Below are 26,759 nucleotides of genomic sequence, written 5' to 3'. Positions count from 1 at the left end.
CACCATCCCATCTGTGGTGACCCCAGGCTTCCACCTTCCTTACAAATCTTGATCTGAAACCCATTGCTTATTGCTGTTTCTGGTTGCTGTGCACTATGCAGACTGAAGGAAGCAGCTCTTTTTAGGTGGAAAGTAAGTAACAGGCCTTGAAATTAACTCTTCAGTCAGCAGTAAACATGTAAAAGGTTTAAAAATGTCTTCACTTAATTTTTCTACTACTCACTGTGGTACTGAGCACTGCACTTAGGTGAAATACTAGAAATTCAGGTAAAGCATTACTTGATTCATTTGATTTTAATACGCAAGCATTGTATGAAACAAACACGTGGGTTCAAAAACATTTTACAGGTTTGTTTTTACCCTTTTTCTTCGCTCTTATCTGTTAGAACATTTTATGGTAAAGTCTTTTTGTCTTTCAGTCTTCCTTTCCCATACCATGAGTGCCCTCCCCTAAATATTTCTGGCCATAATAAGAACGTGTGATTACAAGAGATAAGATAGCTCTAGTGGCACACTGACAGGGTGTGAATATTGGGACAGATGAATCAGTGATTATTCGACACAGCAGCTCCTGCCCTTAAATTTTGTACTGTAACTTTTCATGCGTTTTTTCCTCTTCCTAAGTTCGTGCCATTGTTTCCATTTTCTGGCACTTAGTGTCTCTTGATTCTGTAGGTTATCGGGGAAGAAGGCAGACAGATTTTCCCACTCTGTGGATCCATGTATTCCTTCACACGTGGGCTTCCTTGTCTACCGTTTTCTGCTGGTTAGACAACCTGTTAATGAAAGATCAGCCTGCTTATGGAGTTTGAAGCTAAATAGCAAAACCTTCATTTAGTGGGGAGCCACACGACAAACTCCCATAGCTCACAGACCTGAGGATAGGGCGTTCTGGGAACAGTTTAAAAGTATCAATCAGGGATGAAATGCTTGGAGTCCATCTCTTCCATTTCAGAGCACGAAGTGTTAGGCTGAACATGCAGTTATGCTGGATCCAGAAAGTACCAACAATTTCACTCTTCTCATTTGCTGGCAGTTTTTTAAAATACAGGAGAGTGTTGTCTGATCGTGTTAGCTCTGTGCAGCAGTGTTGGGTAACTGGAGAAAACAGGAAGGAAAACATTGCACCAACATTAGCAAACTACAGATTATGGGAAGGAACGTGGGAAGAGCTGGAAGCAATGTGTGCTATTTGGATTTGCCTTACGCTGTCACCTTTCTGCTCTCCCATCATGGCAAGGAATAGGCAGAACCTAAGAGATGAGATCCGTGTTTTCTGGTAACTTGGGTGTCTGCTGTTGTTTGTACCTGAGTAGAGCTAATCTACTATTCCATTTTAAGGACACATTTCCATCCAGCTTGCTGCCTTTCCCAGAAGTTAACCTGGGGAGTGGAGGTCTTGTTCTGTGTGCCAGCAATCTGGCATAGGACTGGGAGTTGTTTTTTCATCCAATTCCATGTGAAGATGTCACGTCCTCTCCTACCATTTTGCACCCTACAGAGAGTTTGTGCTCTCTATATGGCTCGTGGTGGGAAGGTCCCCAAACTGGACCGTTCTGCAGTAAATAGTTGTGGCAAGGGAAAAATGAGATGACCAAGTCTGTAGTTGTGCAATATTTCTGTAATGTTCTTGGACCCACAGGCCAGACTGAAGCACGTTATCTGCAGAGAGGTTATGTAAGGAGCAGAAGTGGCACTGCTTTCAAGCTCTATCAAAGCGGTTCCCTTTGGGAGTTGACAGCGGGCTCGAAAGTGAAGTTCTGGAGGATAAAAATGTCTCCTTCGTGTGTTTGTTCTGTACGTTAGGGTTTCTTTTCCCCTTGCATAAGGTGCTTTTAACTCAGTCTGCAGCTGCTCGAGTCCTTCTCTGTTGTGGGATCCGTTTTCTGGAGCTTGAGATCCGGGCTGTGCCTGTGCCTGGGGGAGTGGAGAGGAGCCTGGTGAATGAGCTGCCTTGCACCAGCCTGCACGGCACGTCCCTCGGCACTTTCCTGCAGCTGTAGCGCACACTGCTTGCCTCTGGTTAAATGCTCTTCCTGCACTCTCATCTTAGCACCAGTGCCCTTTGCATAACCCCTCCTCTGGCCTCGGCTAACTTCTTCCTGACATACTGTGGATAAACTTTTAGGTCCCTGTCTCTCTTAGCCAAGCCCCTGGGACCATTCAGTAAGCTTCCCATCCCACTTCACCCTAAGAACAGGACCCACAGCTGCTTCTCCAAACCACCACGGAGAGAGCAGGACAAAGAGGAGCGGTTGTGTTTGGGGCAGGGCATGGGGCAGAGGGGTAGGGTGGGGACTGCAGAGGTGACGGCTGCTGAGGCAGCAGCATCTGAAGGACAGCCCCAGAGTCAGCATCACGCTGTGCTTTATAAGCACAGTAAAGCTCTTCGCCTCTCTCTCACTAATGGAAAGTCAGGTTCTCAAATTTATGCGTGAAAACGACGTGCTGTTATTGTACTTGTGCTCTGTTCGGGTACCCATGCATAGGAGTTCCTGCGATGTTGAAACTGTCGCTATCGACTTTGCAAAACAAGGGTAAAACATTGCTGCACCTCACTGATGACAGCAGTTGTATAACTCCCAGGTCTATGAAATCTGGGTCTTTTGGACTAATAAGGACTTCCAAAGTCAGTCCTAACTGCATGCTTGTTCCTGTCAAACATGCAAGCTAACTGTGAATTTCCAAAACATCAAAAAGGGAATAAGCTTTCAGGAGGTGTAATTGCGTATGTATCATGGTTAAAGTATCTGTGTAACAGAAGTAGGACCTGTGAGTTTGGGGTTGCTCCTATCTAAAGGTGTTTGTATTTACATTCTGGAGTTAGTAGATTACGAGGTAGAAGTTTAATTACCACGTGTACTTTGAGCCTTGCTAGCGCCAGGATGAGCAGTGTGATACAAGATAACAAGGCAAGTGGAATGAAAATGGGTTCCACAGCGTATGTAAAAATGTGTGTTTGGAGCAATCAGTGGAAAATGCTGTGACGTGCTGCTTGTGCCATGGTCACCTGAAGATGCTCTGGTGCCCGAGGTTAACATTAGAAAAGGATTCTTTTACATTATTGTATTTATCTGCCGTTTTGGTTTTAATCCAAAGCCAAATGTGACTTCTGAACTAGTAAGGGTACTTTGCCATTTCTACTTTTTCCCTCTTAAACTTGTTCCCTTTCTTAGTACCTACAAGAATTGGTAACTATTTGGATTCTTCTTCTGGGCTGAATTCTGCTGAGATGGATGTTCCCCCATATTCTACTTCATAAAAATTGACCTAAAGGGCTGTTAGGGACTTTTTACTAGAGACGATGCAGTAGATGGTTAAGGAACTTCCCACCTCCCTCACTGAAATTTATGAGACATCAGAGTAGACAGAGTTTTTCTTGATACCCAGCAGTAAAATCGTTGTAAGAAACCTAGTTAGATCTGTTTCAGACCTGCAGTCAATTTAGCGAGCGAGTTGCCTTCAACAGTGGCTAGCATCACATGCTTCACAAGCAGGTAGAAGAAATCCTTTGCTGAGAGATATGTTGTAACCTGTCTGTCACGAAAGCTTTGCTCTGATTCCAAGTTGGTGGAGCCTTCTTTTTAGCTCTTGAAGCATTGAGGTTCATCATCCCTACCTGAAATTCTCAGGAATACTAACACTACTAGCTATAACTGCTAGAAGAAGAGAGAGCCAACGTGGTGGCTTCCCACGTGGACATGGTACTCTGACATTTACATGCTGTAGTGCAGGTAGTGGGAGGTGAAGATCTTTCCATGTGACTTGTAAAACTCTACTTCATGTATTTTTATCCTTGCTGTTTTCGTGTGTCACAGGTTAAGAACAACAGCAACGCTCTGAATTGAGTGCATCAGTAACTTCTGTCAGATCTCTTGGTGGGCTGGTTCCTAATTCAGTTCCTCTCACAGCTCTGCTGTACGTCCTTGTTCTACTGATACCATGCTGTTCCTCATGCCTCTTCTCAAAGAGAGCCCTTAGGTTGATTAAACTGCATCAACTCAACTGAGACAGTTGCAGAGATGGTAATCTCATTTGTGATACCGTTGGTGTTTCCTGTTCGGTATTGCACAAGGCCTCCAAGCTTGTTTTCAGATTGCAAGCACAGAAGCCTCGTTACCACGTGCCTGAGACCACTCTTCCTGTTGAAAGGGCCTGCCTGTAGGTAGTTCTCACAGAGCCATCAGGTGCTAACAGCTCCAACTCTGCTTACTGTAGCACTATGCCTCCTTTTAAAAGCTACACGGTGTGATCACAGCTTTCGTGCTAATTTTTTATCTTTTATTTTTTTTAGTAGTGTGAATTTTTTGTTTTACTACTACTGGTAGCTGCTTGCTGATGGATAATGATTCTGTCCAACAACTTATTCCCTATGTGTTCATCATGGACATAGTGCAGTTGTCTTATCTAAGTGTGCAAATTGTCTGTTAACTGCAGTGACAGCGTCGGTGGACAAGGGAAGAGCAAATGATGTCATCTGCCTTGACTTCTGCAAAGCCTTTCATACAGTCCCACACAGCATCCTTGCCTCTGAACTGGAGAAACATGGATTTGATGGATGGACTGTTGGGTGGATAGGGAATTGGCTGGATGGTCACATCCAGAGTTGTGGTCAATGGCTTGATGTCCAGGTGGGGACCAGTGATGAGTGGTGTCCCTCAGGAGTCTGTATTGGGTCTGTTACTGTGTAGCATCTTCGTTACTGACATGGACAGCGGGATTGAGTGCATCCTCAGCGAGATGGCTGCTGGCACCAAGCTGTGTGGTGCTGTTGACACGCAGGAGGGAAGGGATGGCATCCAGAGGGACCTGGACAGGCCTGAGAGGTGGGCCTGGGCAAACCTCATGAGGTTCAGCAAGGCCAAGCGCAAGGTCCTGCACCTGGGCTGGGGCAACCCCAAGCATAAATACAGGCTGGGCAGAGAATTGATTGAGAGCAGCCCTGAGGAGAAGGACCTGGGGGTGCTGGTGGACGAGAAGCTCGTCGCAAGCCAGCAATGTGCGCTTGCAGCCCAGGAAGCCAACCAGATCCTGGGCTGCATCAAATGCAGCGTGGCCAGCAGGGCGAGGGAGGGGATTCTGCCCCTCTGCTCTGCTCTCATGAGACCCCACCTGGAGTGCTGCGTTCAGCTGTGGGGCCCCCAGCACCAGAAGGACATGGATGTATTAGAATAAGTCCAGAGGAGGGCCACGAGGATGATCAGAGGACTGGAGCACCTCTCCTACAAAGACAGACTGAGGGAGTTGGGGTTGTTCAGCCTGGAGAAGAGAAGGCTCTGGGGAGACCTTACAGCGGCCTGCCAGTGCCTGAAGGGGGCATGCAGGAAAGCTGGGGAGGGACTCTTTGTCAGGGGATGTAGGGATAGGACAAGGGAGAATGGCTTTAAACTAAGAGGGTAGATTTAGGTTAGATATAAAGAAGAAATTCTTTATTATGACTGTGGTTAGATACTGGAACAGGCTTTCCCATCCCTGGAGGTGTTCAAGGCCAGACTGGATGAGGCTTTGGGCAGCCTGGTGTGGTGGGAGGCGTCCCTGCCCACGGCAAGGGCTTGGAACTGGATGGACTTTAAAGTCCCTTCCAACCCAAACCATTTGATGGTTCCCTGATTCTATGAAATCATAAAGCTTTCTTCATTCTTAAAAAAAATATATAGTTGTGGGTGTTTTTCTTCTCCCTAGTACCTTCACAAATGAAGGTATTTGCAACCATGCAGAAAGCCAATCTGGATGTCAGTGACATCGTTCATATTATGGACCAGCAAAGGCAGTCCCTGCTCTACCTGTCAGTGCGTGGCACTAAATGATGCAGATGAGACTATACTTAGCTCGTGTAGGATTGTACACTGGGACACTGAGTGCAAGGACTGTTTCTCTGGTCTTGTATGTGAGCAAGAAGTTTCCCAGTCACTATTCTTCTTTGGTGCCCTGGGATACTGGACTAGCCCTGTGGGAAAACAGTATCCTTCGCTGTCAGCGAAGTCTGCCTCTCATGCAAGAGCAACAAATCGGGCAAGGGAGTGTTTCCCTTCCATCTGTGTGGGTAGTTTTCCCTGCATCTGCAGAATTTCTCTGGTGTTAGAGGTTAGATAATTAAATTCCAACTTCCTAGCCCATAGCTCAAGAAATACAGATGCTTACATCTCACTTTAAGATAAGAGTATATAGGGAATAGATATTTAGAAGCTGGAAAAAGTTTTGTGCAGCTCTGTTGCTGTTTAGAAATGCAGCAGAGAGAGTTTTGTGGTGTCAGCCAGGGCTGCAGGCTGGTTCTTGTGAAATGGCTGGAAGCCCCCTCTCAGGGGCACCTGGGTGGATGTACGTGTGTCTTTGGAAATGCCAGCAAAGCCTCTGACAAACAAAAGGTATCCCTTAGACTCTCTCAGTTAAGAAGAAATAGGAACAAATAGACAGAAGTCATATTTTTTTTCATGGAGTGAGCTGGAATACAAAGAAGTACAAAAAAATACGTAGAAGTACAATGAATTCTCTTATTCACAGGTCTCTAAATTTAGATTTAAATGTGATTTAACAGCAAAGAGGCTTCTAAACCTGAAATTGAGAGGGTAAAAAAAAATAATAGTCCTGGTCTGGGGGACTTCTGGTAAGTGGCGAGGTGAATAAATGTATTGATGAGTCAAAATGCAATGAGTTGGTATTTCTGTTCTAGGTAAACCTGTGAGAGTTTAATATATATTAACGAAATAGTGAGACTTGGTGGTTAAAATAGCAAGCTGAAGAGAAAATGCACCCACACCTTATTTATAAAGTGTGAGAAATGTGGGAGTATTGAAGAGAAAAGCTTTCATGAGGAAATGAGCGCTCAATGGAGGTTTGAGAATTAAATTTGGAAGGAAGAAAACAATAAGGAATACCTTTTCCTGTACTGTTGGTGTTAACTAAAAAAAAGAGGTTTAGAAGGCATCAACTTCAAAATTAATCACTTTAAAAATAGGTTAGGTTTCAGATGCATGCCTTCCCTTGTGCCCCTTGTTATTTTTATGTTTTACGACCACAATTTCCTCTTTTTATTTTAATTCTGATATTTTCTCTGCTTGATATCTTAATGCTTTACAGAAGAAGCATTGTAGAAGTACTGAGTTTTCAGTTTAGTTTATAATGATTTTAAGAGTTAGTGGTAGTACTGTGTACAGGATAACTGTACAAAAAAGCTGCTTTTTAGTGGATATAAAGGAGGACTGAATGTGAAACTCGGTATTCTTCTGGGGACTTAGGTAAATCTTTTCCCCTTTTTTCCTAATAATAACTTACACACCTGCAGGTTTCACTTTGAGTTTCTGGCTTGAATAAATTCAAGGCTATTTCAAAAGAAAGACTTTGCTGGTCCAACATCTTCCTTGAATGGGATAGTTCCCTATAGTATCTGCCTGTTGTTTAGTCTAGCTGTTCCTGCTGTGGCATTGAAAGAACAGCAATGAGGATGGAGAGGAGTCATGAATGGAATGGACCAAAGAAGAGAAGAGTGGATGTGGCACGCTCTGGCAGTTCCACCTTTGGGGGATTCATTTTGCTACCTTTTGCTTTTCTAGCTTTTGACAAAATCCCCAATGAATTTTGAATGTTCTCATAGTGGTTTAAGAGATCATTAAGAGATCATTCAACGTGTTTTAACATGAAAATACTTTCTTCATGGGATCTGATGATGTTTGATTTGATGGTGTTAACTTTTCTTCCTAAAACCAATCTATAAAAATTTAAGAGAAAAAGAGAGATACCGGTAGGGAGAATGGCTTGGTGACAACTTGGCTTAATCAGTTGGGTGATCATGCTGGATGTCTGGTCATGGAAAGTGACACTTGAAAGGGACACTGACACACATCCTTCTCAATACGTGCGTTCCAGCTCATGTGCTTAAGGTCTAAAAAACGCTAGTGTAAAGAGTCATTTATTTGAATTGGTAAGGAAAAGTCATCGCTGACTAACTCAGGTCATATTTACAGTGGACATTCTTAGTGAATTCTTTGTACATTGCTTTTCCATGCAATTACTTTATTTCCCTTTTGAATCATATGTGTCTGTAGATTCAGAAAATCATACGATTGCAAAGAACTAAAATCTAAATTTATTATTACCTGTAAATATATATATATATATACACTAGAAAGGTTTCATAGGGTTTTCTTCCTTTTTAGACAGTCCTTTCTCCTCCTCTTGTTAAGGTTTCTTGGTTGTAACCCAAGAGAATTTTTCCCCCTTTTTATATTTCTATTCTGGAAAAATATAACAAAGCAGAATTTCAGTTGGTCAAAGGAATTAGTATGACGACTCGTTCGTGAAAGTAGACCTAGCCAGTGTTAAAACACAAAACCGAACGCAAAACATACAAATGGGTACAGCTGATAAGACTCCCCCAATAGATCGTTTTGTTCTCCTAAATCAGAGAAAACAGGAACATGTAAAATAATTATTACATAAGCATTGAGGAGATACTGTCAGTATGAGCTGCAGCTCCATTTTTTGTCATATAGCAAAACCGACTTTGCTGTGCCTGATCAAATAAGCGGCGTTTTGTCTATCCGTTTTATGAAAATTGATTTCCATGTACCTGGTGTGTAGGAAGCTACTACACAGCTATTGATTCAAATAAATGAAGTAACATTCCCTAAAGATTTACCCAACCGGGCTACTGCTGAATCTACAGAAACTGACTTTTATAGAGAAAGCTCTGTGTGATAGGTGTGTTACATACAGAGGGAGTGAGCCATCCAGTGTGGGTTTGTCAGCTGGAAATGAAGCAGCCGAGATGCCTATAGCTCTCCATCTGCTCAGCCGTGAGTGACGTGCGTGCCCTGTTACGAAACGTGGGCGTAGCGGTGCTGTCTGCACCACGGGGCTTACACTCAGCCCTCCCGACCACACGGTACAGTGCCTTCAGCAGCATCCTGTTTCCAAATCTGTAAGTCTTGGATTGCCAGGATCTAAGAGAACTGGGAAAATTCTAAGCTCTGTTCCCGGTTGCTTGCACCTTGTTTAGTTACACCAGCTACAAAAAAAGTCTAAAGCAGGTAGGGTACACACCGAGCCTGGCTGGTGGGAGCTATACGTGCCTGCTCCTAGTGAGTTCTGGTGTCAGTGATAACACAGGTAGTGAAAGGACACATGGAAATGAGGCTGATCTTTCCTATGTAGATGCCTGAAGGGTGAAGTTCAAAGGAGGCAGAGCAGCTCAGATTGCTTCACTATTCCACTATTAACTATCATTAAAAACATGCTACCAAATAATTTGCAAACAAGGGATGTTTACTTGAGTGGTTCAGTAGTATTTAATATTGAACTATGAAATTATTACATGACTTTAGATGTTCTATTAAAGGAAAGACTGAAGAAGATTGTAAAGATTGAGGAACAGGGTAGTTGTTGATCTTCTTTTCTTGCCAGTCTTTCCAGTCACTAGAGTTGTCCCTGTCCTCTGTTGATTGTTGTCGTGCATCAGGTTGGTCCTCATCCTGGAAGACGCACACAAACTTAGCGAATCAATAGTACTACTTATGTTTAAAGTGTGATCATTTTCTGAACTTTTTACGCTGTCAGTAGGAGTTAGCAGTCCCTTGCAGGTTAAGAAAATGATGTTTATACATCTTGTCTTCAGCAGTATTCCATGTCAGACACCCTTTAACACTACTTCACTCCTTGCAAAGGAACAGATTTATGAGAAAGAGGAAGGGGATTATTATAGAAGCTGTATCACCCCATTAATGTCATTTGGTGCTGTCCTCACACCCTGCCTCTTGCGACAGAAGTCACCATTTACTGCCACCCAGCCTGTACATGCTTTCCTTGTCTCAGTGCTGTTCCTCAGCTGCCTTGAGGTTCAGTAACTTTAGAGTTCTCTGAGTGTACTAGTATTTGAAAGAAGGCAGGGAAAAATATTGAGACAAAAAGTTGGTTATGTACTAATCATAACCAGGTCCTGAACCAGATAATACCTAGTAAACCTCTGAGACATACCTCTGGTTGTATCAGCCATCTCAGCCAAAGAAAGAGCTTTCAAGACAAAGCATTCGGTTGGGAGTTTCTCAACCCCAAACTTCATTTCCTTTTCCATCTCTCACTAGTTGGATTTCCTTGATATTTAAGATACAACCATGATTTATTTGCTAGTGGCTTCCTCTGAAACGTAACTAATACAAGGACTGAGGTCATTGGAACTCATGAGTGTAGAGCCTGAGCATATGTTTAAGCATGTACAGGACTGAGCTTCTGATCTGTTAGTTATTCCTAAACTATGGATGGAAGTTTTTGCAAGTCGCCAACAGTTGCTTTAAAGTTAACTGGGAAAGAATTGTAAAAAAATATCGCATATCCTCTTTTTGACTATTGCTGGCTTTGAAAGGAACTCGTGATAATTTGTTGTCTGTGGATTTTTTTTCTTTCAGATGGAGCAAACATGTGATGATATAGATGAAATGTTCAGCAATCTGCTTGGGGAGATGGACATGCTGACCCAGGTAAATATATTTTTTTCCAATCAAGATTAGAAAAAGAGCTGTTACATATTAGAGAAAAGAGGCAACTTTCAACATTTTTCGTGTTCTTTCACTCTGAATAAATATACACCTAAATTCTTCTGAAAAACTTTCAACTAAATGTTTCTGACCGACATTCAAACCACGTGGCCTGAAGAATGTGGTAATATCAATGCAGGCTAGATTGTTAGAGAGAGCTAACTGCTTATGAAAGATGCTTTCTCCCCCTGAAAAAAAAACAAATAAGCAATTTATATTCTTCTGGGACTCGGTCCCAAGAAGTTGAAAGATTCCATCAAAACAGGAAGAGTTTGAGTCCAAATTTTTCAGGTATGAATGCCTTGCATACACGGTAAATGAGATGTAGCCTGAGCGTCAGATGTAAGCTTTGGAACTAAAACCAACATTTTATATTATCTTGAATGTATGAATATAGCAATAACAGGCATCTTTAGATATGCCAAAATATTAAGTTACAGCTAGGGTGCAATTCAAGAATTTATAGAGATGTTATTGCCAGTGCAGAATACAAACTTGAGAGGAAACTATAAAACAGCAGGAGCCCATTTCTAAAGCTGCAGTTACAGAATACTACCTGCAAAACCTGATAAAGGATAATTTTTATTTCTAAAAAACAAAAGAAACTCAGTAAATGTGTTGCATATTAGTATATGCCTGTTAGAAAACGCTTAAGCTATCTCTTGGGTTCTGTGTGAGTTTGACTACTTACAGCGTCTGTTTTGAGGGGTCTTTCATTTTGGTGAATCCCAGTGCTTGCCAAATTAAATACCAATAATTCTGAGCCATGTAATGGGGATTGTGCTTAAACAATTGAGGTTGTGTGAAAGCCAAGATTTCGTATTACAATCTTAGCTGTCAAATCCAAATACTTTGCCCCTTGGTAGCCTTTCTCCATCTTAAGAGCTTTTTGTAGCCATGAATGTTTATTTTATATATATATATGTGTGTGTGTATATCAGGGAGGAGGATAAGAGAGTGAGCTTCTCCACTCAGTGGTGCAGCACCGGGTGGGACGGGATGTGATTCTAAAACTGAGACTGATTCCCCTCCTCTCTGATGTGCTGGCATCACCCTTTCCCTAAACACTGCATGGGAGAAGGAGACAGGCATATGTGAAGGCCTGAAGACTTAGAGTTAACAGACTTGCTGTGGTGGTTTTAGCCTGCTGGGGAGCTGAGCTCCACCACAACCGCTTCTCACTCCCCCTTCTCAAAGGAAAAAGGGGTAGAGAAAATACAATGGAAGGGGCTCAAGGGTTGAGATAAGGACAGGGAGATCACTCAACAATTATCGTCAGGGTCAAAACAGACTCAACATAGGGAGATTCACATAATTTATTGTCTATCACTAGCAGACTAGACAAGAATGGGGAATGGGGGCTGTAGTCAGTCCCTGAAGCTTCCTTGCTACCACTCCCTTATGGTCCCTCTCTGTCCCTGCTCCCCATGGGGTCCCTCCCACGGGATGCCGTCCTTCCCGAACTGAGCCTGCGGGGGCTGCCCACAGGCAGCAGCTCTTCAAGAACTGCTCCCACACGGCTCCGTACCACGGTGTCCATCCCCCAGGAGCAAACTTCTCCAGCACGGGTCCCCCACGGGCGGCAGCTCCCCCCAGGCCCCCTGCTCCTGCGGGGGTTCCTCTCCACGGGCTGCAGCTCCAGCCCGGGGCCTGCTCCTGCGGGGGCTCCTCCATGGGCCGCAGCCTCCTCCAGGCCACATCCACCTGCTCCACCGGGGGCTCCTCCACGGGAGGGCTGCAGCGTGGAGATCTGCTCCGTGTGGGACCCATGGGCTGCAGGGGGACAGCCTGCTCCACCAGGGGCTTCTCCACAGGTCGCAGGGGAACTGCTGCTGCGTGCCTGGAGCACCTCCTGCCCTCCTGCTGCACTGACCTTGGGGGCTGCGGGGCTGCTTCTCGCTCCTCACTCTCCCACCTGCTGTGGCGCAGCAGTTGGTTTTTTCCCCCTTCCTTCAATCTGCTCTCCCAAAGGCCTAACCAGCATCGCCAATGGTTCAGCTCTGGCCAGCAGCAGGTCCCTTTTGGAGCCAGCTGACATGGAGCAGCTTCTGGGCTCTGCTCACTGAGGCCACCCCTGCAGCCCCCTGCTACCAAGCCCTTGCCACATAAACCTTGCATTTGTTAATTCCTTTAGATTCTTAATTTCCTAAGCCAGTTTCCAGAGTTTTTTACCCACTTTTAACCATTCCAATTGTCTGTTCCTAAGTGTAAATGATAGAAACATGTAGTGATGCCTTTACATTGTATAAAGAGTTTGAAAACTGAATGCAAATTTAGAATTGCACTTTTCTGCTGTTTTTATGAACTTCGTTTTAATTTTTTGTTTTTTAACATTTCATTTGTTAGCTCTTTAATTTCCATTTGTTTGTACTTTCTCCGTTTTCATTTTTCATTCCGCACTTTAATGGCCATTATGAGATGTTACAACTCCTTGTTGAATTACTAATTGGAGTTTTTCCTTTATATTCTTATAGTCTGTTTCCTCAATACACTTTGTCCCCTTCTTATTTTCTCCATCGCTGTGAAATTCATATTAGCTTCGTTTCTCCTCTCCCGCTACTTAGTCCAAGTCAATTTTTATGAGAGTAAGCATTAACACAGAAGCCGTGTTTAAAGTTGTCACTGCTTTGGTTTCCAGCTCTGTGCAACTTCAGAAGAAACCAACATGTCTTGGGTGGGCAATAGGTGAAAAGAGTTGCCAAGGAAAACATTTGCGTTAGCTTTCATGAAAAATGCCTGTCAGTTTCAGGCAACTCTGCAAAATGTAAATGCCTCTGGTACAAATTGACAGTGAACAAAATGTCATACTGTTGCACCGGAAGACCAACGCATGGATGTATGGGTGGATGAACATGGATGTATGAACAAGGGTATATAGCTTGTAGGATAAATGAAGTAATCCTTCCGTTCTGTGTAGCATTGCTACGACCTCAGCTGGGAAACTTTGTCCAGTGTTAGCTCTGCGTTCTGAAGAAAAGGAGGGTTGACTGGAGAAACTCCAGAAAAAAGCAGTGGGAATGATGAGAAAAAGAAACATGACCTATGAGAAAAGATTGCATGGGGGTTGTTTAGTCTAGAGAGGAGGCTGATAACAATCTTAAAATACATAAAAGGCAGCTTCAGAGCAGAAAGGAGTACTCGGTTCCCCCATGTCCACAGAGAATAGTGCAACGGGGAATGGCCTTCATCTGCTGCAAAGGAAGTTTAGGTTAAGCAGCAGAAGAAAGGTCTGATGGCAGGGATAGCGATCTCGCTAGTGAAGCACTGGAGCAGATCGCCAGAGAAGATGGAATTTATCTGATCGCAAACTTTTAAAACGAGGTTAGCTATACATTTGTCAGATAGAACCCCGTTATAACTTACTTGTAGTAGGACAAGTCTAGACAACCCCTTAAAATTCCTTCCAGCCTTGTCTACGGTGTTTGCTTATTAGAGCTATCACCTTCCTCACTGGGGAATAGAAGTGGAATTTATCTTCGCTTTATGCACTTTTCCTAACTTAGGAAGCACTGTTTCTCTGCCTGCTTCCTAAACAGCAAGCCACAAACAAGGAATTCTCTATTTATCTATGCAGATTTACAGTTTCTATTGAAAACAGGGTGTCTTATGTTTGTTTGTTTGTTTGTTTTTTGTTTTTCAAACAGCAGGAGAAAACAACAGCAAAGTTACATTTATATTAGTAAATATAACACCGGAGCACATGGCACTGCATAGCTCAAATCTGTACACATACACAGCTAAACTCTTTCAACACATGCACCCCTCTTCCCCCCCCAAAAAACACAAAACCCCTCAAAACCAGTCTGCCTTTATTCAATGTCTCTATTGGAGGCTGAGAGAGTTGGGGTTATTTAGTCTAGAGAAGAGAAGGCCCTGGGGAGACCTTATAGCAGCATTCTAGTACCTAAAGGGGGCCTACAGGAAAGCTGGACACTTTTTTAGCAGGGAGTGTAGTGATATGACAAAGAGTAATGGCTTTAAACTGAAAGGGTGTTGATTTCGATTAGACATTAGGAAGAAATTAACTATGAGGGTGGTGAGGCACTGGCACAGGCTGCCCAGAGAAGCTGTGGATGCCCCATCCCTGGAGGTGCTCAAGGCCAGGCTGGATGGGGCTTTGGGCAACCCGGTCTGGTGGGAGGTGTCCCTGCCCATGACAGGGGGTTGGAACTGGATGGGCTTTCAGGTCCCTTCCAACCCAAACGATTCAATGATTCTGTGAAACAGCCCAAGCCTCTGTTGTTTCCCAAACCATGCCCAGCTGTTCCCTGACGAGAGTTGTCATTGGCATATGTCGACATTGTGTTAGGAAGCATGCAAACCATGAAATACCTGGCATGAAATGGTGCTTGAACCATTGTCCCGGCTCTGTTTAGTTTACCAGTCTAGGCATAATCCCAGAACTAGAGTGTGGCATTCTGCTCCTTGAAGAAGAATTGACTTCATTAGACGCTTTCAGGTAATTGATTGACAAATGTTAATGTCTGTAACAGTAGTTACGTCATTAGACACCTTTTTTTTTCTTTTATCTTAACAGAGTTTAGGAGTGGAGACTATACAACCTCCATCCCCCAAAGTGTCTAACAAGGAATGTAGCTTTACAGTGGGTTTTAAGGATTTAAACGGTAAGTAGTGAATGGACTCATTCATGCTTTTTATGCTTTTTTAAAATACCTCACACCAACAAATGTAACAAAAAAAACTTCAAACACTCCTGATCAAAAATAAAGTTAAAAAAAAAAATGTTTTGCTGGAGGGTGAGGTACATGTGTGTGTGCGCCTCAATTTAGGAAACTTCAGAGGAGCCCTGTTTTTTAAAAGGACATTGCTCAATCTTATACAGAAGTCAGACTTTTTAAGATGTCCAAGTGTAAAGGGAAAACAAAAAAGAAGTCCCCCAAATTGCTTTTTAAAATGCTACCTTTTTACACAAAGATTTAGCATACTGGAAAATGCATAAGCATTTTTTTCCAGTGTAAGTACTAGCTTCAGCTGCTTTTACTTTACATTGCTTATTCTCATTCTGGCTTGCACTGTCACTTTTGGATTTGCAGCTGCTTGCTTCCCTGACAACCGAGTCAGGGAATTGATCTGAGTTTATAAAATAATGCTATTTTTATGTTTGGGGGTATGTTTGTTGGTGGTGGTTTTTTTTGTTGTTTGTTTGTTTGTTTTTCTTTTTACTGGGGTGGGGGGTGTGCTGGTTATTCGCATTCCCCTGAGTTGGGGAAACCAGTGTTTTTGTCCCAGAATGAATTCGCCATTAAGCTACCTAATGCCTCTTACCAGCAAGGTGGTTAGAGGTATGTAAATTGAAGGGATCATAAGTCAGCTGAAAATAAAAGCTTATGAAAATATACTGTTAGCATAAGAGGTAAAGCAGAGGAAACTGAGATAGTCTAGTGACATACTCACTTAGTCCATTGAATGATGAATTTTTTGTTGGACTATATTATAATTTTTTAATATGTAGTTCACGGCTCTCTAACTCCTTCCAAAATTCCACTTAAAAGAATCACAAATTGGAAAAGCTTTCTTGAACTAGACTCTTCAAAGAGATTTAAACCACTGAATGCAGTGGTTCTTAAAGAACACTTCTCTTCTAGAAAACTAAATCATCCTACAGGATGTTGTTACACTGGATCTCTTACAGCGTGTCCAGTTCAAACAACCCAAGAAGAAATTGCATATCAGTTCCAAAATACAGTATAAGATTTTGCTTTATACTCTGACAATATTTATATCTGGTTGATAAAATTCTTTTGAAAAAGACTGTCTTGTCTGTTCTTTTGCTTAAAGGATCCTCAAAACCCTGCATATTACATGAGGTATGTCACAGAGGTTGATCACGCAATTACTGATGTGCTGCAAACGATACCATACAGTTGCCTGTATTTTAGAACTCTCCAATTCTGATTTCTGCTTCATGTTAATTTTAGATCTGTAGAACAGTACTAATATATTAAAATATTCTTGATCCAGACATCAGTTACGTAGTTGGCTGTATATTATACCAAAAACTTGCTGAGCATTCATGTATATAGCTTAAGTTTAGATGAATAAATAGCCTAATGGGAGCTACTGGAATTTCATGCATCCATATCACTAAGCATATGCCCATGAACTTTACTGGATCAGGGCCAGATTTCCTAACATCATATAGGCCTGAGACCATATCACTGAAAGTGAAGCTTCCTGTCCTGTTTAATTTGTATTTGTAGAGTTCCTTGTACTATAAACTTCAGTATGACCAGATTAATGACTATTCCTAAAACATGCTTTTTTTCTTGAACACATTTCAAAATTTGTTCCCTTTCCTATCATCTTTATATCGTACAGTAACCATTAGTGCAATTAATCTTCAGTGAGCTGGAAACAGACTTTTTCATTCCATTCGCTTTGACACATTTTTTGATCTTCTTTACAGAATCCCTAAGTGCTCTAGAAGACAAAGACCTGGATGCTTTAATGGCTGATCTTGTAGCAGACATAAATGAAGTTGAACAGAGAACTTTACAAGCCCAGAAAACTTCTGGCAACCAGCAAAGTGTGGTCGCTCAACCTTCAACAGGCTTGGATAGTGACATTTATAGTAAATCAAGTCCCTATGTTACCATTACGGGACGGTTTGGGGATGACTTGCCTCCTCCACCTCCAGTCCCTGATTTAGACCTTCCACCACCACCGCCGCCGCCTCCTCCAGAGCCACTCAGCCAGGTAAGTCTGTGTGGAATCTCATTCTAAGAGTTCAGTAGCTCATGTAGTTTTACAGGTGGTGTTTGGCATAGGAACAATGAGGATATCTAGAGTAGAAACATCTTGGGCAGGTTCTGCAGTGTTGAAACACTTACGAATGGTGGACTGATAGTTTTCTGTTATTGTGGCTTTGGCAGTTTCTACCAATTCCTTGACCTGTTGCTCATCCCTTTGCCTTTCTAATTGCCATTTTGACAGCCCAAGTCAGGCATTCATCACTGGAAATGGTTTACTATAATGGAAGACTTGTTACTAATTTTTTTTAATAAGTGCTGATCAATTAGTGCCTTCTTATAGAGAGTTTGGCTTTGGCATCTGTGCAAAGCATGGCCAAATATCCCACCATTTTGTGAAGATGCCATTTTGTTATTTTCAGTCTATGCTACTGCTACTGATGAGGAAGTTCTGTGGATGTTTCCCACATCCATCTCTGGCCTAAATGATTTCCTGCAGGAAAAGGAATAGGAATAAATAGGAAAAGCTGTTCAGTTTTGCAAAACTTAGCGTTTTCTTGGAGAACGGGTGAAAGGCTGAGCACGAGAAGTACTTCTCTTCTGATCACAGTGCAGAATCACTCTGCCTTTCTTGATCTTGTTGTTGAAGGGAAGTATTGAAGACCATCTGCAGTACGGGATGAAAGCTCTTTGCTTAGCAGTTGCCAAAATTATAAGTAGGTACTATTTATAAACAATTGACTTACTGGTACAGTAAAAAATCAGTTATCGCCACCTCCTCCATGTTTGTGTTTCTTGCAAATCTGATTTAAGAACTGAAGTCAAGCGTGGTATGTCTAGCAGGAGCATGGGAAGTTCAGCTCTTTAATGTGAGGTTGTGGAGAGGGAGGTAATGTAAGACGAATTCTGCCTTGTCAGCCCTGTGGGGAGAGTGTGTTTGTTAGAAGAGTGACGCAGTCGAAAAAATATGAATCTGAAATCCTGAAAAATCTACAAGTGTCGCTTTGAGTATTAATGTACATAGTGACTATGATGGAGAGGAGTTATTGACATTTACAGAATGGAAAAATTTTTAGGGAAGGTGAAAAGAGCTCTGTCTGCCCAACGTAGAACTGTACTGGTCAGTTTTACCTAAAACCATAGACACTTCATTGCAGTTTAAAAGCCCACACAAACTGATTATGAATCACCTCAACATCACTGCTGCCTCTGTGTTCAGCATCATACAGCAAACATATTTAGCAAAAGGAACCAAAATTTTGTTAGGAAGAGGACCTTTCTGATCATACAAAAATAGTTCACTGGATAAAGCTTCATTTGGTGTATAGGACCTTTCAGTGCTCTGTCTGAAGAGTGAAAGCTGTAAACATGTGGGAGGAACTTCACCATTTCTCCGTATTTCAAAGATAATAGTTAACTTCCTATCTTAAGGGAAAATCAAAGTTTGTAAAAACAGCTAGACTCTTTCAGAAGCTGCAGGTTTTTTTTTTTATTTAACTGGTATAATTGGTACAGAAGAGATGCTGTAAGATAAGCTCTTTCGATTGACCTATGAACATATCCGCATCTTGGTTTACACCGGTGACCTTTAAGGAAGTATCAAGTTTCTAAATAGTCTGATTTGGAAGCTGAGGAGGTGTGGTCTGGAAGGGTAGGTGGTTAGGTGATCTGAAGAGTGGCTAAACTGACAGACTCCTGGGGTAATAATCAATGTTTTGGTGGCTGCTAATAAGTGGGGTCAACATTAGGGCTCATGTTGTTTAATATTTTCGTCTGCGACCTGAATGACGATGTGAAGCATTGCCTGCAGATGTGCTGAAGATACTTTTAATTAAGCAAACTGACTGGCAGGATGAATAGCAGAGCTTCAGTGCAGAGACACCTTGAAAAACATGAAGACTGGCCCAGCAAAGCCCTCAGAAGGTCAGCAAGGTACAAGGCTCTGCACCTAGGGGCGGAATAACCCTGTGTGTTTGTACAGGTTGGTAGGTGGCAGGCTGAGGTCCAGTTGAAAAGGAGCTGGTGTTCTTTTGGCTGCCACATAGAACTGTGGTTCTTGTGGCTGCCACACTGAATATGGAAACCAAGCTGTGGTGAGAGGAGCATGGCCAGCATATTGAGGGAGTCATTATTCGTTTTTCTTGGCACTGGTGTGAAGCCACACCTGGAATATTGCATCCCATTCTGAGGGGGGCATCTCCAGCAGAGAGACTGCTGGGATGGTGGGCATGGAGTGATGAGGGCTAGAGCAGAGGGGTGGAGCTGGGCTTGTTTAGTCTGACAGAGGAGGCTACAGGGTGGTTAAGTGACAACCTAAAATATATGAAACTCTTCCACTGTAGTGATAGATTGTATAACAAGGGGTAACAGTTGTTTTGTTGGTTGATAACTTCAGACAGGACATTAGGAAAACCTTTTTCGTTTCAGGATCTGGTGTAGCACTGGAATAGGTTGCCCAGAGAGGTCACAGATTCTCTTTCTCTGGAATTTTTGCCAACTTTGTCTGGCAAAGCCATAGCTGACCTGATCTGGTGTTTGTGACAGTCCTGCTCTGGGCAGGGAGCCAGACTCCAGACCTCCAGAGCTCTCTTCCAACCGCTGCTTTTATGATGCTGTGATCTCAAGCTCACTGAAGTCAACATTTTGGTACAGTTCCTTCCCTTGCATCTTGTACTGAGCTCTACTTCTATGGAGTCAGGTCTCAGGTAGCCCTGCTGAGACTAATTCTCTGTTAACTGGCATCCTTTGTTACCTGAGGGTCAAACAAGATTTATTCAGCAAAAAGAGGGTATACTTGCTAAACACAACAGGAATTCTAAATTCAAAAATGTAGCCAGAAATCACCTCTGTCTCCGTCAGTTAAAGTGCTCCTTTGAGGTTGCGTGCTGAGTTAAATCTCTAGTAGTTTTTCCTGGTCTCTTTCCAGATACAGGGAGAGGGCAGAGAAGGGTGGGAACAGGAGGCAGAGGCATTTCTAAAGAATCTGTCTGCAGTAGTTAATTTCCTCATTAGGCACTGATTCTGCTGTCTCCCACAGCCCTCACTTCATTTTCTGGTACAGGTTGTATTCAAATACTGATGGCATCTGCAAGGTATGGCTTGCTGTCCATACAGAAAATTACCTATAGGGCTATTACATGAGTTACAGTGTGAGTGATGGAGGTAATAACCATTTAAGATACATATGGAAAGAACTGATTTCACATTATATCCTGTCTTTGTTAGTGAATACTTGCTTAGAAATTGCATTTCTGCACAGTAGGATGAATTGCAGCTGTAAGTGGAATGTCTTTTCTTTCATCAAAATCCACACCCGTTAGCCAGGGTTCTTGATAGGTGATTCCTGAGCAAATCAAAGCTGACATTTAGTTTAATACTTCCTTTTTTCTATAGTCAAATAAGCACAATTTCATTATTCCCATTTCATCTGTGATACTAAGACTCTATTCTCTAACCTTTAACTCTGCCAAAATTAAAAGGTACAACATTTCTTTCAAGGAAGCATAGAGCTGTCTCATGTTTCCATTAACTCTGACATTTATTTTTAAAACTGTCCTTAAGCTAAATAAAGTTTCTACATTTTCTGTGACATTATCTGGATGACTTTTGTGTGTTTCTATTTAAAGATACAGAAAATGTGGTGATTATATTGTAGTGGGAGAAGGAATTTTTTAACCAGTATTTCTTTAACAGTGCTAAAATTTTGTATCTGATAGCTTATTTACTTTGTATCATTTCCTTTTTCTACATTGAGAAAGACAAAGGTTGTGACAACGTGACAACTGTCAGGAGAGAGGTTTGCTGCACAGATTTGTACAATGTGTGAACTCTGGTCAACGTAGGTCACATGGAGGTGAAGCCTGAGTTATAGCTGCCTAAACTTTTCAACAGAAAGTCTGCCTGCAGGACACTCAACCACTTTAGTTAAGATGCTTTTCCTGCTTCTTTCAGAGAAGTGTTTTGAGATGGTAAGACAAAGACCACAGTCTGAGAGGCTGTGTGCACTTCCCTCTGTAGAACAGCCAGCCTTATTGTGGAAGCCATTTCTATCCAGCAGTTTCTGTTCAACCACAGAAACTATTTTTGGATTCTTGAAGTTCAGCATGTCTGAGCTGTAGCAATGCAAATCCATACCTGAAGAGGAAAAAAGACATTTGTGAATTGATTGCCTGGCTTTCATTGTGGAGGATTTGACAACAGCAACCACACTTGTGCAACCTGAACGAGAAGGTTTCATTTCACCTCGTATTTTTGACGTCCTATGGGTTGCTAGTATCGAGGGGAAACAGTCATAAAACAAAAGATGTTTAGTGCAGTGAGAAGTCAGTCAAGACACGGAAGAGCCCAGTTTTCAAGCATTCCTGTATCACTTGATCATGTAGGAGCTTTATGCCTACAAAACAGAAGGAAACACTGCACTTGTAACTCAAAGCTTTGTTGAGAGGACCTTAGCTCAAGGAAAGCTGGGGATTCCCTGTACCTATGAAGTTTCCCATGGCAATCCTTATGTTCTGGATATAAATAACAAGAAATAACTCTTTTCAAGTGAATGCAAATTGCTGGCCTTGCTTAAGTACACCAAATATCTTGTGTCTTTACAGGAAGAACGAGAGGCACAGGCTAAAGCTGACAAAATTAAACTTGCATTGGAGAAACTGAAGGAAGCCAAAGTTAAAAAGGTGAGCCTTAAAATATTGAAATGTTACCATAAGAGCTATCAAGTCTGTTTTTGTTATTCTCAATAATAAAGTTCTTACTAAAACCATTAAGCTTTTTCATATTTTGTCTTTAACTTGAGACATCAAAACATATTCTGTGGAGCTGTCTTGCCATCTGCCAGTACGGGAGTCTCTATGAGAACGTTACCTCTGAGGGACTTATTTCTAAAAGGACCAAGAAGGTTCTACCTTTCTCCCTCTCTTCCCCCAGTGTTGGGGCAAAGCCCACTGTCCAGACAGATTGATTTAGAGAATGTGGAAGATATGTAAAAACGTCGCTTACTTGTGCTGTGCTGATTCCAGAAGTATTCTATTTTACTTCTAGAGTGGATACAGATTTAGCTAATCCCGATTGAATTAGTGAGGGTCTTCTTGGTAAATCCTTTCATGGCAGTGCAATAATGTACAAAGATAAAAAAAGAAATTTTACACCAGTAAGATAGGAGGCTTCCAGCCTGTGTCTGAACAGTGCTGCGGCATGTCATGTAAATATGCCCACTCATCCCAAGTTGTCATTGCAGCTGAGCTCAACAGAAGCTACAGATGTTCAGTAACTTAGAAAATGGATGTAAGTACTTTCCTTATAATATATTTGCAATTCTTTATAATATTTTACTTTGGCATTTTCTGGTGTTGCTCATCTTTGAAAAGGTGCACACAATTTCTCATTTAACAAATAGTTCACAATATGAAGGAATAATGAGTGTCTTTCTGGTTTATTTGGTCAACGTAAGTAACTCATCTATTTGCTTATTATCGATTTCAGGTTAGTCTGGCATGGCAAGTTACCTCCATTCTTTTTCTCATTTAAAACTAAACTACATCTTTCCATATTTCTAACCTGCATTTAGGGTACTGTCTTTTTGTATTGGTTTCCCTATCAAGCATTTTCCTTGATTGGATATCTAGTAGATTTAGAGAAGAGATTAGCTTCTGCTTTTTCTCCATAGGATTTTCACCTTTCCTGAAATAACGTACAGGATAAAGCTCAAATTCCTCTTCTGAGAAAAGGTCTTTATTTTGGTGGCAATGTAATGTCAAAGCCTCCAGTATATTTTACTCCCTCAGCTTACTGTGGGACAGGGTGCCTTTGAATCAGTAATAACGTCCAGCCTTAATTTTTCTTATCTGCGTTAACAGATTCAGGTTAGCCCTTTACTTGCTTCTGAAATTAACTGACTCTTCTGTGACTCTGTCCTCAGCTTGTTGTGAAGGTGCACATGTATGATAACAGCACAAAGTCGCTAATGGTGGATGAGCGTCAGGTTACACGGGATGTTTTGGACAATCTCTTTGAGAAAACTCATTGTGACTGCAACGTGGACTGGTGTCTATATGAAATGTACCCAGAGCTGCAAATTGGTAAGTGGCCTAGCAGCAGGGACATTTTGGGGTGTATAACAAATAGATACAGTGCATTCTACATTATTAGTAGTCTTGAAACACACTTAATATCATTTCTCCTGTCCACGCGTCCAGTGGCATTAAACATCCCAGTCTAGAAGCTGAGGGATGCTGCAGGAATGTACTTGGGTCATTCTTGCTGTGGAATCAAGGCTTCCATTTGTCAGTGGTGCAAGCTTCAGTAGGCACCTTGCTCACCACCATTTCCATTTTTCAGTTTTATACAATGTGAAAGGGCCACGTGAATTTTATTATATTTGCCAAGGCACTGACAGACCCAAACATAAAAGTACTCAGTTTTCCTCTTTGAAGAGAGGATGCAGTGCTGAAGTGCTGTCAGCAGGCTGTTACATACCAGCCAAACAAATGCAGTGATTAAACAAGACTGTCTGAGAAGCATTTCAGTCTTTTGTAATGTGTTTCACTTGTGGTGGTGGTTTTCTTAACAAAGTTGAGAACAGGATATTTCTCTTCAACTGGTCTGCAGCTCTGCTGGTGGTACCATATGGCTTAGGAAGCAACTACCCAGGCCTCCAGGTCCCTAGGAAATAGCTGTGCAAAACTTGTGCATTTTTAGTTGCAACTTAATAAGTTTTGTTTCAAAAAGACTTCAAGGCTTAATTAAGGACAGAGTATTCTCTCATTATGAGTTAATTCATAATCTTTTTATTGTCCAGGCTGCAAAGGTATTTACAGCACAAGAAGAAAATTGCCACAACTTTCTTCCAGGGTAGCATTTGACCTACAGAAACTGGAAATTTTCAAACAATCTTTAGCATTCTCAGTTTACAGACACCAAACAGGAATGCAAAAATGCACAAAGTTAAATACCAATATTGCACTTAAAAAGAGCCCCAGGAGTAATCATCCTGCTAAACTAAAACAAAGAAATGTAAAAATAGCTGGAAAAAGCCTGACTGCTCATAAGCAAAGGAGATACTCATCTGCTTGTAAGAGCAGCGGAGACAGTAACTGCCAGTCTGTTCTTTCTACTCCATTAAGATGATACATGAAGCAATATTGCCACATTCTTTTGTACCAGCTTATCTTAACTAAGGAAGGACTGGAATTGTCATTAGACCCTAGAGATGTCACAAATGTCACTTTGAATAGTTTTAGAGTGTTTTCTCGTCTTTTAAAGTTGCTTCCTCTGGTCTGGTGTAACTTGGACAATCATGTCTGAGTGTTAGGATGACAGCATATATCTTGATATATACATTATTATACATACATTATTTTACATACATTATGGATATTCAAAAGAATGTTCTTGGGTTTCTTCTTTTCTGAATGGACATTTGTTAATTCACCATCACACAATTAAAACCAGAGGTATCAGGGAGAGCATGTTTTACAAATATTGGAGTTAATGGATTATTTTTTTTTTAAGTAAAAATCAGTTGTGTTACTTTAGTCCCAACTAAATCTGGGTGCTTTGCACTGTATTAATATAGTAAAGAATTGTTGTCATAATGAGTAAAAACTGTTTTAGAAGCGAGGACAGAAGGGTAGAAAAGGAAGTAAATCACTAGTTGTTTCAGGAAGAAAAGTCTGTGAATTCCTGATGCAGAGGCCTCTCACCAGGTCCAAATGAGCTGGGGATGGAGCTTTTTTGTTTGCAGAAGGGAATTTTGATATGGATGCAAGGGTACGTGTTCTTTTGTCTGCTTCCAGTGCACAGCAACATGCAGTTTGTTTTGTTCAGAATTGTAACAATGTTAATTATTCTTAATTCTTGTCAGATTATTTCTTGACAGTTCTAAATAGTTCTATTACTATCAGCATGCTTAGGATACAGGCACTCTCTCCCTTTTTCTTCCTGCTTGCTTTCCGTGTTAGAATTCAAGAGAATAAAATCACTTTAAGAAGCAAATCTCAGCAACAAATATTTCAGTCTGAACTGATATTCCAGAAAGTCCAAGCTAGTTTTATATCAGAAGACAGAGTATCTTATACAATCATTGCAAGTAAACTACTACACTCTTATATTAATTGCATGTTAATATCACAAATAATTTCAGTAGTGGTATGACACTGGGCTGTACATACCAGTATGTATTTTGCAATAAAGAGTACTGTCTTATAATATACATCCAGATTTGACATTCCTTTGTACAGTTAATTATTTAAAAAAAAAAAACTCCTAAGGATACCTTTTATCTAAGAAAAATATGGGACTGAAAATCAGCAAACAAAAATGTGTGTGGCAAAAATTAGTGTTAAAGAACAAATGATGAAATAATGAAATCACCCTTTCCTTCCACCTTGCTCTTCCTACTCACCTTTCTTTGATACATAATTTGACTCCCAGTGTAATCATGGTAGATGAGTAGGTTTTCTGTTATGACCTGATAATTATTTTACAGTTATCCTGGACTATAAGACAATGTTTCAAAAGAGGACTTGGGTTTTGTACTTCCAGTGCATTGCAGAAATAGCAGTTGCTAAATGGAAAGTATCGTGTTGCTTGTGTGTTAAATACCAATGCGTAATTGTGAACTGTCCTTGAAAGTAATCTTAGTTTGTGATATTTTAATTCACAGAATTTAGTTTTGATGGGGCATCCTGGTCCCTTTGAAGTAATGAGAAGTGCTAGAGAAAATATATAACATATATGTTATTATCTCTTCTTACACGAGGCCAATCTAGGCCATTGAAAAATGTGATCATTGAAGACCACTGAATTTGGGGTACAGCTGTTCTGAGGGAACTCAAACTTGAAAATCAGAGCTGGTTGAATTCCTCACCCAGATGCTAAATTTGTAGAAAACTGCAGTTTGGGTCCTTCCAAAATTATCTGTCAAATTATGCTGAATTCCTTTTCCTTCTAAAGGGGATTTATGTGTCTGTTCAGCTGCTTTATATGAGTGAAACCCCAGAAGGAGAGATCAAAAGTTACCTAACCTCAGAATAACTTGGTGGCTTTTCTGGGTGGAGGTTCTGGGTTCAGATCAGATTAGGAAGGAAGAGAGCTGACAGTAGGTCTCCCACCTCTCTGGTGAGTTTAACTGCTTAGATGTTGAGTGAAACAGTAGATTTTCACATCAGTTCATATTCTTTCTATTTCCTTTGTTTTGCCATTTTCAAAAATTTGCCTGAAACTGAACATTTTATTTTCAGTGCATAGAATTCTTCCTGCTGACAAAGTAGTTTTTCAGTTGTTTCATTAAGTGAAATGACAAGAAAATGTTTTTTTTTTTTTTAATATTTTTTCCCAATTCAGTAGTCAAAGCGAGAATATATCCCCAGTGATACTGCAAACCATAAAAAATAAAAGCGAACAAAACAAGAAGGGCATTGAGAAACATGGGTGTTACCATCCACTCCTAGTTGGTCACTGGTTCCAGCCTTTGGTCAACAGCACCGAGATGCAGGAAGACTCTAAGGGTGTGCCTGAGCTA

At 41.5% G+C, this 26,759-nt stretch overlaps 1 protein-coding gene across 1 annotated transcript in view; it reads left to right on the top strand.

Moving 5' to 3' along the window:
- APBB1IP (amyloid beta precursor protein binding family B member 1 interacting protein) overlaps window positions 1-26,759 on the top strand; it is a 66,212-nt gene that overhangs the window by 5,032 nt on the left and 34,421 nt on the right. Inside the window, exons 2-6 of the mRNA XM_035545531.2 lie at window positions 10,398-10,469; window positions 15,064-15,151; window positions 16,954-17,243; window positions 21,838-21,915; window positions 23,157-23,316. Coding sequence (XP_035401424.1) covers window positions 10,398-10,469; window positions 15,064-15,151; window positions 16,954-17,243; window positions 21,838-21,915; window positions 23,157-23,316 — 688 coding nt within the window. The remainder of the gene's footprint in view (window positions 1-10,397; window positions 10,470-15,063; window positions 15,152-16,953; window positions 17,244-21,837; window positions 21,916-23,156; window positions 23,317-26,759) is intronic.

This window comes from Cygnus atratus, chromosome 2, assembly GCF_013377495.2.
Source record: "Cygnus atratus isolate AKBS03 ecotype Queensland, Australia chromosome 2, CAtr_DNAZoo_HiC_assembly, whole genome shotgun sequence".
NCBI classification, from domain to species: domain Eukaryota; kingdom Metazoa; phylum Chordata; class Aves; order Anseriformes; family Anatidae; genus Cygnus; species Cygnus atratus.
Note: the sequence above shows the minus strand (reverse complement) of the source record. Positions and strands in the feature narration are given on the sequence as shown.